This window comes from Anabrus simplex, chromosome 2 (genome assembly GCF_040414725.1).
Source record: "Anabrus simplex isolate iqAnaSimp1 chromosome 2, ASM4041472v1, whole genome shotgun sequence".
Classification (NCBI taxonomy): domain Eukaryota; kingdom Metazoa; phylum Arthropoda; class Insecta; order Orthoptera; family Tettigoniidae; genus Anabrus; species Anabrus simplex.
The window spans coordinates 592,110,293-592,132,546 of record NC_090266.1 but is presented as its reverse complement, the minus strand read 5'-3'; the positions used below and the strand labels follow the sequence as shown (position 1 = coordinate 592,132,546).

Sequence of the window (22,254 nt, the reverse complement as noted above, 5' to 3'; positions counted from 1 at the left end):
ACAAAACGCGTATTTCTTTGTTTTTAAAGGAGATCAAAATACCAATTTTCACGTCCGTAACAACTTTAGTTTTTTTAGATGTATGTATTCTCATACAATTAAGTCAATTAATTTTATAATTCTTTCCCCCCCCTTTCATTGGATTTTCCGCGAATACGCGTTTCTTTATTTTTAAAGGAGATCCCATACACAAATTTTTAATTCTGTAATATATTCAGTTTCTGAGATATACGTATCCTCATTAGAGACATTCAACCCACTATTCACCCTTTGGGATTTACAGAAAACGAAAAAATACTTATTCCTTTACTTTTAAAGGAGATTCTAAATACCAATTTTTACATCTGTAAACTTTTAAAGTTTTAAGATATAGACACATTCATTTTAAAAATTCACCCCCCTTTTCACCCCCCATTATCCTGATTTTTCTAAAACGAAAATATACGTGTTTCCTTATTTTTAAAGTGGATCCCCAATACCAATTTTCAGGTCTGTAATATCTTCAGGTTCTGAAATATAAGTAGCCTCGTTAAAGGCATTCAAGCTCTTTTTCACCCTTTTCCACCCTTCCTATCGGGATTTTCCGAAAACAAAAAAACGTGTTTCTTTATTTTTAAAGGAGATTCTAAATACCATATTTTACATCTATAAACTTTAAAAGTTTTGAGATATAGATACACTCATTTTAAAAATTCACCCCCCCCTTTTCACCCCTATTATTTGGATTTTCCAAAAACAAAAAAATACGTGTTTCTTTATTTTTAAAAGAGATCAAAGGTACCAATTTTCAGGTATGTAATATCTTCAGTTTCTGAGATATAAGTATCCTCATTAAAGGCATTCAATCCATTTTCACCCCTTTTCACCCCTCCTATTGGGATTTTCCGAAAACAAAAAAATACGTGTTTCTTTATTTTTAATGAAGATTCTAAATACCTATTTTTACATCTGTAAACTTTAAAAGTTTTGAGATATAGATGCACTGTTTTTAAAAATTCACCCCCCTTTTCACCCTCCCATTAATTGGATTTTCCAAAAACCAAAAAATACGTGTTTCTTTATTTTTAAAAGAGATCTAAAGTACAAATTTTCAGGTCTGTAATATCTTCAGTTTCTGAGATATAAGTACCGGTATTCTGATTGAAGTCATTCAACCCACTTTTTTACCGTTTTTCACCCCTCCTATTGGGATTTTCTGAAAACAAAAAAAATATGTATTTCCTTATTTTTAAAGGAGATTCTAAATACCAATTTTTACATCTGTAAACTTTCAAAGTTTTGAGATATAGATACACTCATTTTAAAAATTCCAACCCCCTTTTCACCCCCTTATCGAAGGAATATCCAAAAATCCTTTCTTAGCAAGCACCTACATCTTAGTATGAATCTATGCCCAAAATTTCATTTCTTTATGTCCAGTAGTTTTGGCTCGGCGATGATGAATCAGTCAGTCAGTCAGTCAGTCATTCAGTCAGTCAGTCAGTCAGGACAAGTTATTTTATACATATAGATTGAGCGACATCGTGGTCAGGGTCAGCAACAAGGAGAGAATAGTGCTAATGGGCGATTTCAATGCGAGGGTTTGGAATAGAACTGAAGGATACGAAAGGGTGAATGGTAAATGTGGGAAAGATAAGGAAGCTAATGGGAATGGGAAGCGTTTGCTGGACTTCTGTGCTAGTATGGGTTTAGCAGTTACGAATACATTCTTCAAGCATAAGGCTATTCACCGCTACACATGGGAGGCTAGGGGTACCAGATCCATAATAGACTATATCTTAATTGACTTCGAATTCATGAAATCTGTTAGAAACGTACGAGTTTTCTGGGGATTTTTCGATGATACAGACCACTATCTGATCTGTAGTGAACTAGGTATCTCTAGTCCTAGGGTATAGAAATTGAAATCTGTCTACAAACGAATAAGGGTAGAAAATCTACAGGACGAGGAAATTAGGCAGAAGTACATTGATATGATTAGTGAGAAGTTTCGAACAGTGGACAGTAAGCAGGTTCAGGATATAGAAAGAGAATGGGTGGCATACAGGGATACTGTAGTAGAAACAGCAAGGAAATGCATAGGAACGACCTTGTGTAAAGATGGGAAAAGGCGAACATCTTGGTGGAATGATGAAGTGAGAGCAGCTTGTAAACGTAAAAGGAAAGCTTATCACAAATGGCTCCAAACAAGGGCCGAGGCAAACAGGGAATTAATTGTACGTAGATGAAAGAAACAGAGTGAAACAAATAGTTGTTGAAAACAAAAAGAAGTCGTGGGAAAATTTTGGTAATAACTTGGAAAGGCTAGGTCAAGCAGCAGGGAAATCTTTCTGGACATTAATAAAGAATCTTAGGAAGGGAGGGAAAAAGGAAATGAACAGTGTTTTGAGTAATTCAGGTGAACTCATAATAGATCCCATGGAATCACTGGAGAGGTGGGGGGAATATTTTGAACATCTTCTGAATGTAAAAGGAAATCATCCTGATGGTGTTGCGAACAGCCAAGCTCATGGGGAGGAGGAAAATGATGTTGATGAAATTACGCTTGAGGAAGTGGAAAGGATAGTAAATAAACTCCATTGTCATAAAGCATCAGGAATGGATGAAGTTAGACCTGAAATGGTGAAGTATAGTGGAAACGCAGGTATGAAATGGCTTCATAGAGTGGTAAGATTAGTATGGAGTGTTGGTAAGGTACCTTCAGATTGGACAAAAGCAGTAATTGCACCTACCCAGAAGCAAGGGAACAGAACGGATTGCAACAACTATTGACGTATCTCGTTGATTAGTATACCAGGCAAAGTATTCACTGGCATCTTGGAAGGGAGGGTGCGGTCAGTCGTTGAGAGGAAGTTGGATCAAAACCAGTGTGGTTTCAGACCACAGAGTGGCTGTCAGGATCAGATTTTCAGCATGCGCCAGGTAATTGAAAAATGCTACGAGAGGAATAGGCAGTTGTGTTTATGTTTCGTAGATCTAGAGAAAGCATATGACAGTGTACCGAGGGAAAAGATGTTCGCTATACTCGGGGACTATGAAATTAAACGTAGATTATTAAAATCAATCAAAGGCATTTATGTTGACAATTAGGCTTCAGTGAGAATTGATGGTAGAATGAGTTCTTGGTTCAGGGTACTTACAGGGGTTAGACAAGGCTGTAATCTTTCACCTTTGCTGTTCGTAGTTTACATGGATCATCTGCTGAAAGGTATAAAATAGCAGGGAGGGATTCAGTTAGGTGGAAATGTAGTAAGCAGTCTGGCCTATGCTGACGACTTGGTCTTAATGGCCGACTGTGCCGAAAGACTGCAGTCTAATATCTTGGAACTCTAAAATAGGTGCATTGAGTACGGTATGAAAATTAGCCTCTCGAAGACTAAATTGATGTCATTAGGTAAGAAATTCAACAGAATTGATTGTCAGATTGCTGATACAAAACTAGAACAGGTCGATAATTTCAAGTATTTAGGTTGTGTGTTCTCCCAGGATGGTAATATAGTAAGTGAGATTGAATCAAGGTGTCGTAAAGCTAATGCAGTGAGCTCGCAGTTGCAATCAACAGTATTCTGTAAGAAGGAAGTCAGCTCCCTGACGAAACTATCTTTACATCGGTCTGTTTTCAGACCAACTTTGCTTTACCGGAGCGAAAGCTGGATTGACTCAGGATATCTTATTCTTAAGTTAGAAGTAACAGACATGAAAGTAGCAAGAATGATTGCTCGTACAAGCAGGTGGGAACAATGGCAGGAGCGTACTCGGAATGAGGAGATAAAGACTAATTTAGGAATGACCTCGATGGAAGGAGCTGTACGCATAAACAGGCTTCGGTGGTGGGGTCATGTGAGGGGAATTGAGGTGGATAGGTTACCTAGGAGAATATTGGACTCTGTCATGGAGGGTAAGAGAAGTAGAGGTAGACCAAGACGACGATGGTTAGACTCAGTTTGTAACGATTTAAAGATAAAAGTTAGAGAAATAAATGAGTCCACAACACTAGTTGCAAATAGAGGAGTGTGGCGATATTTAGTAAATTCACAGAGACTTGCAGACTGAACGCTGAAAGGCATAAAAGTCTATAATGATAATGTATGTATGTATGGATGTACAATAATAATAATAATAATAATAATAATAATAATAATAATAATAATAATAATAATAATAATAATAATAATAATGTGGTTGTTTGAGCCATCAGTCCATAGACTGGTTTGATGCAGCTCTCCGTGCTACCCTATCATGTGCTATCCTTTTCATTTCTACGTAACTATTGCATCCTACATCTGCTCTAATCGGCTTGTCGTATTCATACCTTGGTCTACCCCTACCGTTCTTACCACCTACACTTCCTTCAAAAACCAACTGAGCAAATCCTGGGTGTCTTAAGATGTGTCCTATCATTTTATCTCTTCTTCTCGTCAAATTTAGCCAAATAGATCTCCTCTCACCAATTCGATTCAATATCTCTTCATTCATGATTCGATCTATCCATCTCACCTTCAGCATTCTTCTGTAACACCACATTTCAAAAGATTCTATTCTCTTTCTTTCTGAGCTAGTTATCGTCCATGTTTCACTTCCATACAATGCCACGCTCCACACGAAAGTCTTCAAAAACATCTTTCTAATTCCGATATCAATGTGTGAAGTGAGCAAATTTCTTTTCTTAAGAAAGCTCTTCCTTGCTTGTGCTAGTCTGCATTTTATGTCCTCCTTACTTCTGCCATCGTTAGTTATTTTACTACCCAAGTAACAATATTCATCTACTTCCTTTAAGACTTCATTTCCTAATGTAATATTTCCTACATCAACTGCCTTCGTTCGACTGCACTCCATTACTTCTGTTTTGGACTTATTTATTATCATCTTGTACGCATTACCCCAGACTCCATCCATACCATTCAGCAACTTCTCGAGATCTTCTGCAGTATCAGATAAAATAACAATATCATCGGCAAATCTCAAGGTTTTGATTTCCTCTCCTTGGACTGTGATTCCCTTTCCAAATTTCTCTTTGATTTCCTTTACTGCCTGTTCAGTGTAAACACTGAAAAGGAGAGGGGACAAACTGCAGCCTTTCCTGACACCTTTCTGGATTTCTGCTTCTTTTTCAGAGCCCACGATTCTTACCACTGCAGACTGATTTGTACACATATTGTACATAATTCATCGTTGTCGGTATCTGATCCCAATCACCCTCAGAATCTCAAATAACCTGGTCCAATAAACATTATCGAATGCCTTTTCTAGATCTACGAACGCCATGTACGTGGACTTGTCCTTCCTCATTCGATCCTCAAAGATCAGTCGTAAAGTCAGGATTGCTTCACGTGTTCCTACATTTCATCTGAAGCCAAATTGATCTTCGCCCAACTCAGCGTCAACTTGTATTTCCATTGTTCTGTAAATAATACGTGTAAAGATTTTGCAGGCATGAGATACAAGATAATAGTGCTGTAGTTTTCACACTTGTAAGCACCGGCTTTCATGGGAATAGGTATTACATTCTGCCGAAGATCGGATGGCACTTCTGATGTCTCATACATCTAACACACTTAAATGGAATAAACTTGCCATGCTGGTTTCTCCGAAGGCAGTCAGTAATTCAGTGAGAATGTCATCAATTCCAGTGCCTTGTTCCTAGTTAGGTCACTCAGAGCTTTGTCAAACTATGACCTCAAAATTGGGTCCCCCCCACTTCATCTGCATCAACAGACTCTCCTTGTTCTAGAACCAAATAATCTACATTTTCCCTTGATACAATTGTTCGATATGTTCCTGCCAACTATCTGCTCTGCCTTCTTTCCCAAGAAGTGGCTTTCAATCTGAGCTCTTAATATTCATACACTTAGATTTCCTTTCTGCAAAGGTTTCCTTGATTTTCCTGTATGCAGCACCTACCTTTCCCAGGACCATACAGCCTTCGACATACTTGTACTTCTCCTTCAGCCATTCTTCCTTAGCTACCTTGCACGTTATATCCACTTGATTCTTTAATCGCCTGTATTCTTTTCTGCCCTCTTCATTTCTAGCATTCTTGTATTTTCGTCGTTCATCAATCAGGTCTAGTATCTCCTGAGTTATCCACTGATTCTTAGTTGATCTTTTCTTCCTTCCTAACCTTTCTTCAGCAGCCCTACTGACTTCATTTTTCATGACTCTCCACTCTTCCTCTATAGTGTTTCCTTCAGCCTTTTCATTTAGTCCGTGTGCTACATGTTCCTTGAAACAATCCCTCTCACTCTTTTCTTTCAAATTGTCTAGATCCCATCTTTTTGCATTCTTTCCTTTCTTCAATTTCTTCAACTTCAGATGGCATTTCATGACCAACAAGTTGTGGTCAGAGTCCACGTCTGCTCCTGGGAAAGTTTTGCAATCCAACACCTGGTTTCTGAATCTCTGCCTAATCATAATGAAGTCCATTTGATACCTTCCAGTGTCTCCAGGTCTCGTCCACGTATACAGCCATCGTTTGTAGTGTTTGAACCAAGTATTGGCAAGGACTAAATTATGATGCGTGCAGAATTCAACCAGCCGACTTCCTCTTTCGTTCCTTTGTCCCAATCCAAATTCTCCTACTGTACTACCTTTTCTTCCTTGGCCTACCACTGCATTCCAGTCTCCCATCACTATTAGATTCTCGTCACCTTTTACATATTGTATTAAATCTTCTATCTCCTCATATATTCTTTCGATTTCTTCATCATCCGCTGAACTAGTAGGCATATAGACCTGCACTATTGTGGTGGGCATTGGTTTGGTGTCTATCTTGACGAAAATAATTCTTTCACAATGCTGATCGTAGTAGCTTACCCGCTGCCCTATTTTCTTATTCATTATTAAACCAACTCCTGCATTTTCCCTGTTTGATTTTGTGTTGATAATTCGGTAGTCGCCTGACCAAAAATACTGTTCTTCCTGCCAACGTACTTCACTTATACCAACTACATCTAACTTTAGCCTATCCATCTCCCTTTTCAGATTCTCTAACCTACCGCAACGATTCAAACTTCTAACATTCCACGCTCTGACTCGCAGAATGTCAGTATCCATCTTCCTAATGATCGCCACCTCTCGTGTGGTCCCCACCCGGAGATTCGAATGGGGAACTAATTTACCTCCGGAATATTTTACCCGGAAGGAAGCCATCATCAGTACACCATTCATACAGAGAGAGCTGCATGTCCTCGTTGCGGCTGTAGTTTCCCGTTGCTTTCAGCCGTGTAGCAGTATCAACACAGCTAAGCTATGTTGAGTATTATTACAAGGCCGTATCAGTCACTCATCTAGACTGCCGCCCTTGCAACTACCGAAAGGCTGCTACCCCCCTTTCGATGAACCATTCGTTAGTCTGGCCTCTCAACAGATACCCATCCGATATGGTTGTACCTGCGGCTCGGCTATCTGCAACATTGAGACACGCAAGCCTCCCCACCGCGGCAAGGTCACATTTTTCGCAGAGGAATAATAATAATAATAATAATAATAATAATAATAATAATAATAATAATAATAATAATAATAATAATAATAATAATAATAATAATAATAATAATAATATTAATAATAATGGCGTGGTTCGTACTGTGGGTTACCGCGGTCACTTCCTAGTTCGTGAACCATGGATAACGGCTCAGTGGCCCAGAATTAGTCCTGAGATTCGGTAAACCAGTTCTACGAAATGGGAGTGGGCATCTTGAACATATGACTAAACACTCCACACGTCGGCCCTAACCCGTTAAAGGAGACAACCTCACTGCGACTATGTATAGGCAGGGTAACATTCTCCTTTGCAGAATTTACCGATCTCAGAACATTTCAAACAAGCCTCGGACCTGTTAGAGTAACGGAGTCCAACCGGCGCGCTGGCCATGCGGTGGGGGTCACACAGCTGTGAGCTTGCATCTGGGAGATAGTAGGTTCGAGTCCCACTGTTTGCAGCCTTGAAGATGCTCTTCCGTGTTATCCCATTTTCACAACAGAAAAATGCAGGGGCTGTTCCTTAATTAAGGTTGCTTCCTTCCCACTCCTAGGCCCTTTCTATCCCATCGCCGCCATAAAGCCTGTCTGTGTCGGTGCGGCGTAAAACACTTTGTAAAACGGAGTCCCATATCAAATTGACAGGCGAGGGACTCCCTGGATAAAATTTGGCGAACGATATGGAATTCGATGATGAACTGTCAATACTAATGGAACTTATGGAATAAAGTAGAACTGGCTGAGACAGTCGGGTGACGGAGATAACGAAGAAGAGACAGGATATTATATTCTTCATGACGGGTATTAAAATGGGAAGGGAAGAGTGTGAGGTAGGACTGTTCATCAGAACTACTATTGCACGCAACATAATTTACGTTTAAGCACGTAAATGAGCGAAAGAAGTGGGTAGATTTGGCAGTTGGAGGATTCAGGATAAGAATTATCGCTCTGTAATCACCACGTGAGGGTGCAAGGAGGAAGTTCACAAGTTTTATGAAGCACTGAGTAGTATCGCATTCATACTCAGCAGCAAGGACATGATGGTGCTAATGGATGATTTCAATGCGAGTGTTGGAAATAGAACTGAGGGGTACGAGAAGGTGTTCGGAAAATGTGGGGAAGATATGGAAGTTTATAGGAATGGAAATCGTTTACTAGACTTACGTGCTAGTAAGGGATTAGCGGTTACGAATACATACTTCAAGCATAGGGCTTAAGGCTATTTACCGCATCACATGGGAGGGAAGGGTCACCAGATCCATAATAGACTACAAAGAAAGGGACGTTGAATTCAGGAAGTCTGTTAGAAACGTGCAGCTTTTCCGGGATTTTTCGATGATACAGAACACTATCTGATCTTCAGTAAACTATGAATCTATAGGCCTAGGATAGATATAGTAAAATCTCTCTGCAGACAAATAAGAGTAGAAACTCTTCAGGACGATGAAATTCGACAGAAATATATGAGCATGATTAGTGAAAAGTTCCAAACAGTAGAGCGTAAGCAGGTTAAGGATATAAAAAGAAAATGTGTGACATACAGGGATGCAGTAATAGAAAGAGTAAGGCACTGCATGTGAAGGTGGGAAAAAGCGAACATCTTTGTGGAATGATGATGTGGGATGAACTTGTTAACCTAAAAAGAAGGTGTATCAGAAATGACTCCAAACGAGGACTATTGCTGACAGCGAATTGTTCATACATGAAGGAAACCGAGCGAAACAAATAATTGTTGAAGCCTAGAAGAAGTCGTGGGAAGAATTTTTGAAATAACCTGGAAAGTCTAGGTCAAACGGCAGAGAATCCTTTCTTGAGAGTAAAAAGAATCTTAGAAAGGAAGGGAAAATAAATTAATAGCATTTTTGTTGAATCAGATGAACTTATAATAGATACTAGGGAATCACTAGAAAGGTGGAAGGAATATTTTGAAAATCTCGTAATGTAAAAGAAATCCTTCTGGTGTCGTCGCAAAAAAACCGAGCTCATTGGGAGGAGGACAGTTATCTTGGTGAAATTAAGCTTGAGGAACCGGACAGTGTGATAAATAAATTCCATTGTCGTAAAACAGTACGAATAGATGAAATTAGGCCCAAAATGGTGAAATATAGTGGGAAGGCTTGATTGAAATGGCTTCATGGAGTAATAAGATTAGCATGGAATGATAGTAAGGTACCTTCTAACTGGAAGAAAGCAGTAAATTGCACCTATCTATTAGCAAGGGAACAGGAAGGATTGCAACAAGTATCGAGGTATATCTTTCATCATTATACCAGGCAAGTTGTTCACTGGCATCATGGAAGGGATGGTGCGATCTGTGGTTGAGAGTAAGTAGGAGGCAAACCACTGTAGTTTCAGACCGCAGAGGCGCTGTCGAAATCATATTTTCAGCATGCGCCAGATATCTAAAAATTTCTGCGAGAGAAATGGACAGTTACGTTCATGTTTCATAAGCCATATAACAGAGTAACGTGGGAAGAGTTGTTCGTCGTACTGGGGGACTATAGGATAAAGTGTAGATTATTATAACCAATCAAAGGCATTAATGTTGATAATTGCACCGCAATGAGAATTGAAGTTTGAATAAGTTATTGTTTCGAGGTATTTGCAGGGGTTGGACAAGGCTGTAACCTTTGACCTTTGTTGTTCATAGTTTACATGGATCATCTACTGAAGGGAATGATCTACTGTCAGGGAAAAATTCACTTAGGTCAAAATATAGTAAGCAATTTGGCCTATGCCGAAAATTGGTCTTAATGGCAGATTGTGCTGAAAATCATCGGTATAATATCCTGAAACTTGAAAACGGTTGCAATGAGCATGATATGAAAATTAGCCTTTTCAAAACAAAAATGATATCAGTAGGTAAGAAACCAAAGTGAATGTAATGGATATTTGGGAATACAAACCATGATCTGCTAGATCATTTCAAGTATTTAGGATCTGTATTCTCCCCGGATATTAGTATAGCATTTGATTTTGAATCAAGGTGCAGCGAATCTAATACAGTGAGTTCGCAGTAGCTATCAACAGTATTCGGTAAGGAGGAATTCGGCTCCCGGACGATACTATTTTTTCACCGATCTGTTCTCAGACCAACTTTGCTTTCCGGGAGTGAAAGTTGGGTGGACCCAGGATATGTTATTCATTAGTTAGAAGTAACACACACGAAAATAACGAGAAAGATTGTTGGTACAACCGGTGATAACAATGGCAGAAAGATTCTGGTAACGAGAATATAAATATTAAATTTGGAATGGACTCGATTGATGAAGCTGCAATAAACCAACGGTGGGGTCATGTGAGGCGAATGGAGGAGAATAGGTTACGCAAGAGAATAATGAACTCGTTTAGGGAGGTAAGAGATGTGGAAGGAGACCGAGAGGACGATGGCTGGACTCAGTTTCTAATGATTTAAAGATAAGAGGTATACAACTAAACAAATAGAAGATTGTGGAGGCGTTTAGTAACTTCGAAGTGACTTTTTTTTGCTACTTGCTTTACGTCGCACCGACACAGATAGGTCTTATGGCGACGATGGGATGGGAAAGGCCGAGGAGTTGGAAGGAAGCGGCCGTGGCCTTAATTAAGGTACAACCCCAGCATTTGCCTGGTGTGAAAATGGGAAACCACGGAAAACCATTTTCAGGGCTGCCGACAGTGGGGCTCGAACCCACGATCTCCCAGATGCAAGCTCACAGCCGCGCGCCTCTACGCGCACGGCCAACTCGCCCGGTGAAGTGGCTTTCAGACTGAACGCTGAAAAATGAAAAAACTTGCCGTAAACGTTCTGCACTGATAGGAAGAACTGATTACTTAAGGACTCGTTTCTAAATGCTGTCAAAATAATAAGGTACTACGTTATATTACAACCTGTTAATTAATTTTATGTCTACAATATTGTGTATGCTTTGATCGTGAAATGGATGTCATTGCACCTGATCCTCCTCATTTCGCATTAAGAAGAACCATGAGAAAAGGGTTGTTTTACGCATACCAGTACAGTAATTTATGGAGTGGGGAGAAACATTTATTAAATTATAATTGAAGCCAATCTTCAAATTTAATTCTAAATGTATTTTCCTATTTCAACGAGGAGGCGGTAACATATTCTGTTTTCTACGTCCTCTTTATGGAAGAATTCTACACGATTTATTACCACATTCTAAATATTCATTGATTTTTGCAAATCTGCATTCATCACCAGCTGGACTCACAATTCTCGTGGCTGTGAAATCATAACACTGATGCTATTAATTGCCACATGTTCCAAGCCAGACAGGGGTGAATGTGAAAGCCATTTCAAACGCAGCCAATTTCATCGAATTCTCACTCGTCATGGTGGTTTTTCTGGGATTGGCTAGTAACAATTCTAATCAACACGCCACTGGATTGAAACACGGATTGCTCACGAATTATTTACGGATCTACATTTCGTTGGATGATTCATAGGCTCCAATATGACGGCATTGTATGCTACGCCATATAGTCATGATGTATATTATTCTTTGTCACATGAAAGGTATTGCATATGTCTAGCTGTTATCGTGTCTTGCAAGGCCAGTTTAGTATGTTCAACTTCTCTCCTTGTACATTTACTACCACCATGGGATTCTATATTATTTCTCGATCAATACTAACGAACTCCAGGAGTTCGCACGTTCTTACACTGAATATCACAGTAACATTGTATAAATCACTTCCAGAATTAAAATGTATTTTTAAAATTTTATATTATAACCCATTTGTGCCCCTTGGGTCTAGAATGACCCATTGAGTTTAACGTTACTGAAATAACTATTTTGCTAATGCTGCATTGGCGTCAAATCTGTACTACTCTGTATAACACAGTACACTACATGCATTGTCGCACTGTGTTCAGTGTAGGCACTCTTCATCCTTCAGTTATGCGTGGAAGTATGTTGACAAAATGAGCATTCAGGAAATCATATAGAGAGAATTATACGTGAATTGAAAGCGACACAGTGGGCATGATAGAAAGTACCCTTTGCATCCTTTTCGACGTGGCATACTTGCACTTTTATCATGTCTTATTCATAATTTTCTTCTGAAATTCTGCTTCCAATCTTGCACGTCTGATGTTGGTAGGAAATAAATAAAGCAGGGAAGTATTTTTAATGTGGTTCTGGCTGATCCTAAACAAAATGCAATTTTGAATGAAGCATCTATTGCATATTTATTAACCTAATACCATTCTTATTCCTCAGAGGCCTTTCTACTCATGAAGTAACTGTTTGTTCCGGCTGATAATGATGTGTGCATTTCATCACCAGATGATGATAAAGCTGATTCAGGTGGTGAATTTGGGCATGAAGTGTACAACGATCCCGATTATTTGAGTGATCGACAATTGGAAGCTTACGCAGAAATTGTGAGCAGTGGTATAAATGAAAGTGCGGAAAATAAACCTGCATCGTTGACAGAGCATTTTGAAGATGAATCAGCTGCGTTCATCGATTCACATAGGTCCAAAGGAAAATCATCACACCACTGTCCAAAGAAGACAAGGACTCACAGGAACGGTAAATCACGGGATTCTATAACTCCTCACTGCACGGATAATTTACCGTGCTGTGTACCACGACTTCCTGTGAATGAAGTTGAGTTTCTCAAACTATTTCTGCACGCCAGTATTTATCAAGATATTGTGAAACACGTCGTTCTATATCCTTTTTCTGAGAATAATCCTTCTTTTAACTCTCCTTAGAGGAAATGTATACATTCATTAGCATGTTGTTGTTGAGTAGTTATGTACAGTGAACATTTTTTTTTTTTGCTAGGGACTTTACGTCGAACCGACACAGATAGGTCTTATGGCGACGATGGGATAGGAAAGGCCTAGGAGTTGGAAGGAAGCGGCCGTGGCCTTGATTAAGGTACAGCCCCAGCATTTGCCTGGTGTGAAAATGGGAAACCACGGAAAACCATCTTCAGGGCTGCCGATAGTGGGATTCGAACCTACTATCTCCCGGATGCAAGCTCACAGCCGCGCGCCTCTACGCGCACGGCCAACTCGCCCGGTGTACAGTGAACAGAAGACGAATGTATCGGGAGACAATGGACGCTGTGCATAATAATTTTGTATCAAATTCTATGAGGCGTAACACATTTCATGAATTTTTTCAATACGTTCATGTCGAAGATAACTGTAATCTTCCTAAAGGAGACAAAAGTGTAAAATTCTGGGCATTGCCAGATACTCTGAATGTGGCTTCCTTAAAAAATTCCATACAGGAAGATCTCTAATTGATGAACGCATGATCTTCTAATTTTGGAAGACACAAATGCAAACAACATTTGACATAAACCAGTTCGCTTGGGTTTGAAATACTGGCTTATGGCAAACTATAATGGTTATTGGGTAATACGTACGTCGAAAATTTCGAGATGTTGCAACACAGGTCTCCAATTTGAGTGATTCTGTTGTTCTTGAGTTCTGCAATGTTTTACACAAATCAATTAACCCGACTCCATACTTTCCTTGCACTTCGAAAAATACTTCACTTTTACAAAACTCTTTACTAAATATACTGTAGTTTACTGGGAGTTGTATAGAAATGGCACTGCCAGAGAAAATACAACAGAAGAATGCCAATTGTTATTGAGTAACAACATCCTGTTCATCAAAATCAAGTTCAGGGTACTGACAGTGGGGTTCGAAGAAACTATCTCCCGAATACAAGCTGACAGATAAGTGACTCAAGCCGCTTTTCCAATCGCTCGGGTATGCCAGGACATTGTGGAAGAAAGCCAGAGGCATGTACGATTCCTGTGTACGCGAAGGTAATAACATGTCAGTGATGTGGAAAGAAAGAAATGTTGTATGTTTTCTAAGAAACATGGAGCAAGTGCAGAGTTATTCCTGTGTTCACAAGGAAATGACTGAAGTGAACCAATCCTGTTATTTTTCAAAGTAAAATAAGAATGTTGGTGGTGTTGATAAGAAGGCAGCAACGTTGCAAATTACAGGGTCTCTATAAGAAGAAAGGAATGCTACACGCCTTTTTTATATTTGTTCTAAATCATATGGTACAGGCAGGTTTTATGGCGACGATGAGACAGGAAAGAACTAGGTGTAGGAAGGAAGTAGCCGTGGCATTAATTAAGGTACAATCTCAGCAACTGCGCAGAGTGAAAATCGGAAAACCCTGAGAATCATGTTCAGGGTTGTTGACAGTGGGGTTCGAAGGAATTATCCCCCAAATGTAAGCTGACAGATACGTGATTCAAGCCGCTTAGCTACTCACTCGGTTATGCCAATTTAAATACTGCTACTGGTTGTACCAAAGAACTTTGCTTGGCATTGGAGTCGAAGTGTGGGCATGTCACTGGATGCTTTGGGATTTCGAAGAACTGTAGCCAGAGCCCTACTAATTGCGTATGGTAAACCATGTCTGAGTCTCTGTCCTCGCCAGCATTTGCCATGTAGGAAGAGACTGGAAGATCCTACGCGAACCCAAAGGCCTGAACGATTTATTCTCTCCTGCCAGCCACGAAGAAAATGTGACCAGTGTCCCAAGAAATCACTGAAAGCGTACAAGAAGTGTTCTTTTCCACCGAATGACAAGTGATTTGCAGCATTTCATAAGAAGAAAGTGCCCTGTCGCATGTAAACTTGAAACAGTGTAAATTATGAGTGATCAAAAAGTTGGAGTCCCTATAATACGAGTAGCCAGACGGTACTAAATGTCAACTGTAATAATTATCGATACAATTACTGTGCTTGACAATATTAATGTATTGTTCTTAATAATGAGAAAAACTTAAATATTCGCAATGTAATGGATCATTCTCACCGGGTCACATTTGCATATCTTACCAGAGAAGATATGCAAAGATGTAAATTTCGTATGGGCCTGGCTGAGTGGCTCAGAGAGTTGAGCCGCTTGCCTTCTGACACCAACTTGGCAGGTTCGATACTGGCTCAGTCCGGTGATATTTGAAGGTGCTCAAATAGGGCAGCCTCGTGTCGGCATGTTAACTGGCACGAAAAACGAACTCCTGCAGGACTAAATTCTGGCACCTCGGCGTCTCCGAACACAATAAAAGTAGTTATTGGGAATAAAAGTCATTATTATTATTATTATTATTATTATTATTATTATTATTATTATTATTATTATTATTATTATTAAAATGTGTATGAATCATAGTATCAGAGTCATAACAATAAAATAATCTTTATTAGAGTAAAAATTATTTACGGGCATAAGTCAGGCGTTAAGTAGAGTTAGTTATCGGAAAATTTATGTAACTGTTTTGTATTACAGCACATACTTTGAACACTACTTAAATGTTAAGCAACCGAGCTCGATAGCTGCCATCGCTTAAGTGCGGCCAGTATCCAGTATTCAGGAGATACTGGGTTCGAACCACACTCTCGGCAGCCCTGAAAATGGTTTTCCGTGGTTTACCAGTATCACACCAGGCAAATGCTGGGGCTGTACCTTAATTAAGACCACGGTCGCTTCCTTCCCACTCCAAGCACTTTCCTGTTCCATTGTCGCCATAAGTTCCTTCTGTGCCGGTGTGACATAAAACAAATCGTAATACATATACTCGTATATACTAGCTGATGTACCCGTGCTTTGCTACGGGATTCTCAGAAAGACTGACTGACTTTGTGGTTTTCCTAACTGAAGTCAACATCAGAGAGAGAGAGAGAGTTATCTCCGTACAGGCCACGAAGGCCCTTGGAGGGGTGCAAGGTAAAGGCTTCCAGTATCTGTAACCTCGGCACGTAATGGGGTAGAGTGGTAAGCTCTGCGCCCGGCCTGCTTTGCCTCAGAAAAATTAACCTGGTACTCATTTTTGATGTAGGCTGAGTGAACCTCAGGACCATGTGCACCTCCGGAAGTGGAAAAGTTGTTTCTTAAATTTTACAACTTCCAGACGGGGATTCGAACCCGCGTCCTTCCGGGCGAACCGAGTACGCCTTTACCGCCTCGGCCAGGGAACATAGGTCATTACAAAAACGTCAGTAGGAATGTAGCGACTGAAAGCAATGTTATCACATAAAATACTCGATCAAATAAAAAACTGAACACTTTCTCACTTTTAACGAACAGTAATACGGTACCGATCTAAGAGTCCTAAGTTCCTCAGCTGGAATGACCAGGCCGCAGACAGCAAAGAATACTCGTCTGCCATTATTCCGTGAAATATGCACACTGACCATTCGAATCAGTGCCTCAGAGTAGGGATTGAATAGCTGGAATACTATGATGAACCAGTGTGTTACGTACCAGTAGTGTCAGAAAATTTATGAACCAGAGGAATGGCATGCTGAAGAAGAATGTCATCTAACTCCCCAGCTACTTCCCGCAAATATTCAGGCAGGCTGTTACACTCGGTACGACCGGGCGATTTGGCCGTGTGGTTAGGGGCGCGAAGCTGTAAGCTTGCATCCGGGAGATAGTAGATTCGAACCACACTGTCGGCAGTCCTGAAGAGGGTATTCCGTGGTTTCCCATTTTCACACCAGACAAATGTTGGGGCTATACCTTAATTAAGGCCAAGGCCTCTTCCTTTACACTCCTAGCCCTTTCCTATTCCATCGTCACCGTAAGACCAATCTGTTTCGGTGCGAGGTAAAGCAGATTTTAAAAGCTCGGTACGCAGCAGTAATCCTATCTATCGGAGATGAGTGGCAACAGAAGACACAAAGCACATCACAACAAACATTGGTCAATTAAATGTTATTGTTGATCAATTTTATGAACATTATCTATTGTAGCCCTTCATATTTAGTTTTCTTTGGAGTCTGCGATATTAGGGCGTCTTATAAAATTATTTATATCGTAGACGGTAGATCCTCATTCTCCGACTTTACATACCGATTTTTATTAAGTTCGGTTTACCTATTTTCTTGTGACTTGGCGCTGATATTGACTGATTAAGAAAAATTCAAATTCATGAATATCTCTGTGATCATAGCCGGGACGGTAACTATGTATAAGACATAAATGATCGGAAATTTAATGCTATATATATTTAGTTATGTAGTATTTATCGATACGACCACTAATAACATAAATATTTGAGAATAAAATTGTAGGCCTTCCCCTAAACTACCATTTCACTCAGCGTGAATACTATTATTTATAGCCTAGATGATAGCGAACTATTCCCCGACTTTGTATACCGATTTTCATTAAGATAGGACAGCTAATAACATAAATATTTCAGACTTCAATTTTGGGGCTTCCTCTAAACTACCGTTTTTCTTTGCGTCAATACAATTATTTATACCCTCGATTGTAGGGACTTGTTCTTGTCTTTGCCTACTGATTTTAATTAAGATACGACCACTAATAACATAAATATCTGAAATTTACATTGTAGGCCTTCCTCTATACTACCATTTTACTCAGCGTGAATAACATTTTGTATGGCCTAGATTTTAGCGACTAATTCCCCGACTTTACATACCGATTTTCATGAAATTCTCTTCAGCCGTTTTCTCGTGATGCGTGTACATACATACGTACGTAGATACATACATACATACATACATACATACATACATACATACAGAGAGACAGAAATTACGAAAAAGTAAAAAATTCATTTCCTTGTTACTGTGGACATGACCGATACAGAAATACCATTTTTTTCATATTCTGAGCAATGTACAGACAAAACTCTTGCTTTATATATACATATAAATTAAGCGTCAATGATGTGTATGATCTGAATGTGTTGTCCCTTTAAACAATAATCTTTATCGTCATCAAAACCATTGACATTTGTGATATCCTCGAGGACAGCAGTGCACACACACTCTGATATGATAGGAAATTATCCATTTGTACTCAACTCAGCTACTTAACGTTGTTGGGTAAACATCCAACTCCTGAGCTCTAGTTGACAGGACTGAGTCCCGTCACAGTTGGCTGACGATGAAGAGCGCTTGCACGCGATAGTTACGGAAACTTCTTCAGTGGCGGTGATTCTCCTATGATGGAGGTTGACAGTATCGATTAACCCTCTCTCACCTTTCCCTCCTGACTGGCGAATCTTTCAGTAGACCTATCAGAATGGCGGATTCAGTTTCCTGTAGCCAGAACACAAACTTACCGATTCATTTCGTCAGGTTCGGTATCGGTCCACGTCAAGATTCCAAAGGAGTAAATGAGCACTGTTGAGGTATAGTTGCTGAATGCCTTCGCCTTGTTTCTTGAGGAGAGCTGTGTCTTCAGAACTTTCTTGATACGATGAATAAAGACAGACTGGTGACTTTTTCTTTCCATGAAAGCATCCTATATGCTTAAAACCTTCTCCTTTCACCTTCAATTTTTACAGTTCTGGTGAGTTCTTGTCCAGCATGTTCAATTCATTTGCCTTTCTCGAATAGATTTATGTGGCAATTATTATTATTATTATTATTATTATTATTATTATTATTATTATTATTATTATTATTATTATTATTATTATTATTATTATTATTATTATTATTATTAGGAACTGGATACAGACAGACTGCTCAGCAAAGGTGACATGGAAGTGATCGGAAGAAGTCTATGTTAAACTTTGGACGCTACAGGCTGATGTTGAATAAGATTAACAAAAAGAAGAATGCCTACTGACAGCAGTATAGCAACGAAATTAAATTACATAACTATATACCATAGAACACAAAATCACGTAAAAACGAAATATTAAAATAAATTACATGAAAACAAGAAATTTCACAATAGGGAAAGACAGAAAGAAAGAAGGAAAGAAAATAAAATCATGAATATACGTGACAAAAAGGTTACCTTCAAGTAGAATAGAATGCCAATTACAAGCCGTGATTTTAGCCTCCTTTGGTTATTTTCCTTGGCTCAGGGAGTGGGTATTTATGTTAGTCTTAAAATGCACCATTTCTTTCACATATAACACAGCTATCGACCAACATAGAAACATACAGTAGTGAACGTATTCCTCTACATAAGTTTGGCGTCAGGAAAGCCATCCAGCCTTAAAAGTCGGCTAAATTCATATGTAGTGCTGAGCTAAAACGCTTGGAAAAAGGCCAGGAAGTAGAAGAAGAACAAAAGAACATGAACATTGGAAGATCTTTCTTGCACTTTTTCGAAAAGGCTGTAAGACCGCTACAGGCAATGCATTCCAAGTTTGTCTTCTAAAACATAAACATACATTTCTGAATCACACTGTATTCTGCAATGTTGCACGTGTGTACCGTATAGGAAAGGAGAAAGTACGGCAAGAGGGAATGTAAGATCCTGTACAACTACCTTCTTGTGCTCCTACCTTCCATACTGTGAGTTTCGTGGTCTTATGAAGCACTTGCGCTTTGTGGCTGTAATCTTCATTACCGGGTTTAGGTGACCTTTTATAGTAGCGGTATTAAAGGGAAATGACGGCAGCAAGGAATGGCGGAAGCAGTAAACACAATCGGCATGGCGGTCACGTCTTGGATTAGTTAACGTTGGTACTGCTTCTGCTACAGGAGTGAGATTACATGCAGAGGAGTCACCGCACCGCCCGCTCATTTGCGTCCGTGCCGCCCCGCGAAGAGTGCGTGCCCGCCGATAGACACGGCCCGAAAAATGGCCCTCCACCCCTCGTAATCTAGTTTCATTAACGACGACACATAACTAAGCCGATTTATGTGACTGGCGGCTGTGAGAAGCCCGCTGGGGAGGGTGGGATGCTGACTGGCTCCATTTCACAGTGTACAATCCTTGTATGACATAAATTAATTCCCAGGTAAAATTGTTTTTATTTATACGTCGCGGAGATTTTATTAGCGATGTAAAATATCTAACTAACTCTTCTAACCAGTAACCTTATAAATATAGATATTTTATCTTCGAATGAAGTCGGTCTGAATAATAATAATAATAATAATAATAATAATAATAATAATAATAATAATAATTTTATTTTATTGTATTTAGGTCCACTAACTACTCTTGACAATTTTCGGAGACGCCGAGGAGTCGGAATTTAGTCTCGCAGGAGTTCTTTTACGTGCCAGCATATCTACCGAAACGAGACCTCAAGTCTCAGACGGAATCCGGACATGCCGGTTCCGTTGACGATTGTAACCCTCATTCGAGCACCTTCAAATACCACCGGATTGAGCCAGGATCGAACCTGCCAAGATGGGGTCAGAATGCCAGTGCCACAACCGTCTGAACCACTCAGCCCGAAATAATAATAATAATAATAATAATAATAATAATAATAATAATAATAATAATAATAATAATAATAATAATAATAATAATGGTCTGGCTACAGTGCTTTCATTTTTTACTTCTAGTTTAAAGTCACACTAAGGCATTTACATGTATAGGTTTTCAGTTATTGTGGCATGGGGAAGGCTAAGATCGGCATATAGTAACTAAGTTAGATTCTAGTCTACTGTTTCTACGATGAGTTGAATTGTGAACAGAACGAGTATGCCACTAGGCTTCCTTAGCATGCCATAAAGAATGCCATGAAGTTATAAGATTTTATACTGCCCTTTAAAACTCTCGACTACCTCGTTCTTGATGGCACTCTCAATCTTGAAATAATGTGAGCAGATCCCTTATCCGTCTGCGTCTGTGGTGTAGTGCTTAGTGTGATTAGTTGCCACCCCCGGAGGCCCGTTTCCAATTCACTGCTCTGCCACGAAATTTGAAAAGTGGTACAAGAGTTGGAATGGTGTTCACTCAGCCTCGAGAAGTCAATGAGAGGAGGGGGTGCTCTATTCCCTCCTCGGCCATCCTCGAAGTGTTTTTCCGTGGTTTCCCACTTCTCCCCCGGGCAAATCCCGGTATGGTACCTAACTTAAGACCACGGCGAATTTCTTCCCTTTTCCTTGTCTATCCCTTCCAATCTTCCCGTCCCCCCATTAGGCTCGTGTTTAGCATAAGAGGTGAGGCAGATTGGGCGATGTACTCGTCTCCCAACCCAGTTGTATTCCCCCGACCCAAAGTCTCACGCTCCAGGACACTGTTCTAGAGGCAATATAGGTGGAACGCCTCGCTGATTCCGAGGGAAAACCAACCCTGGTGTGTAAACGGATTAAGAAAGAAAAGAAAGAAGATCTCTTACCCTCGAAGCACGTATCTATAGTCACAAGGCAGAGGAAATGATATTGTAAATGTATCTGTATAGAAAGAAATATTTTGTTAATCTTCATGTAATATAAAATATACATCCATTACCGACCTTCCTTACTCGAGAACGCATTTCCTCTTTCACCTTACAAAACGGTCTGCTGAGGTATTGGGCTACTTTTCCGGCTCCATGGCTAAATGGTAAGCGTGCTGACCGAATCTTTTAATTATCAGTATCTGTGGAAGCTTTTCTAAGGTGTTACTCAAGGTGCTGTAGGATGACTTTCCGGCTTATTAAAACGGCAAGCTGATTTACTACTCATATTACCAAGAAAGGCACATCAAACAGCAGCCTCGAGTTTGGGGAGCTCCTGGTGGTGGGTCATTTCCTTCTCAGTAAGAGAGCCGAGTACTGAATCCCGAGCAGTGCATGTGGAAATTTCACAATGGAATATAACCTTCCATGGTTCGGATTCTGTGTAAAACTGGATGTCCTCTGTCTATGGTCATGGTATCAACAGTCACGTGATACTGTTGGTTTGTTTTCTTGTGATACATTTAAAAATCCAATCTGCCAAACACATGTTTTATATACTTCAAGCAAGAATCGGTAAAGTCACTCAAAACAGAGGATAGTGTTATAGGTAGACATTCCGAGTACACCAGCATAACTTTGTTACTTTATTGAGGGATC

General features: G+C 39.7%; 2 protein-coding genes across 2 annotated transcripts in view; one reads left to right on the top strand and one right to left on the bottom strand.

Annotated features, from left to right (window-relative positions):
• LOC136863611 (neurotrimin) overlaps positions 1 to 22,254 on the top strand; it is a 532,585-nt gene that overhangs the window by 148,261 nt on the left and 362,070 nt on the right. The window lies entirely within an intron of this gene.
• On the bottom strand, positions 5,821 to 6,411 carry LOC137498366 (craniofacial development protein 2-like). Its single transcript, XM_068225818.1, has one exon. It carries the CDS (start codon positions 6,409 to 6,411, stop codon positions 5,821 to 5,823), a length of 591 nt encoding a protein of 196 aa, XP_068081919.1.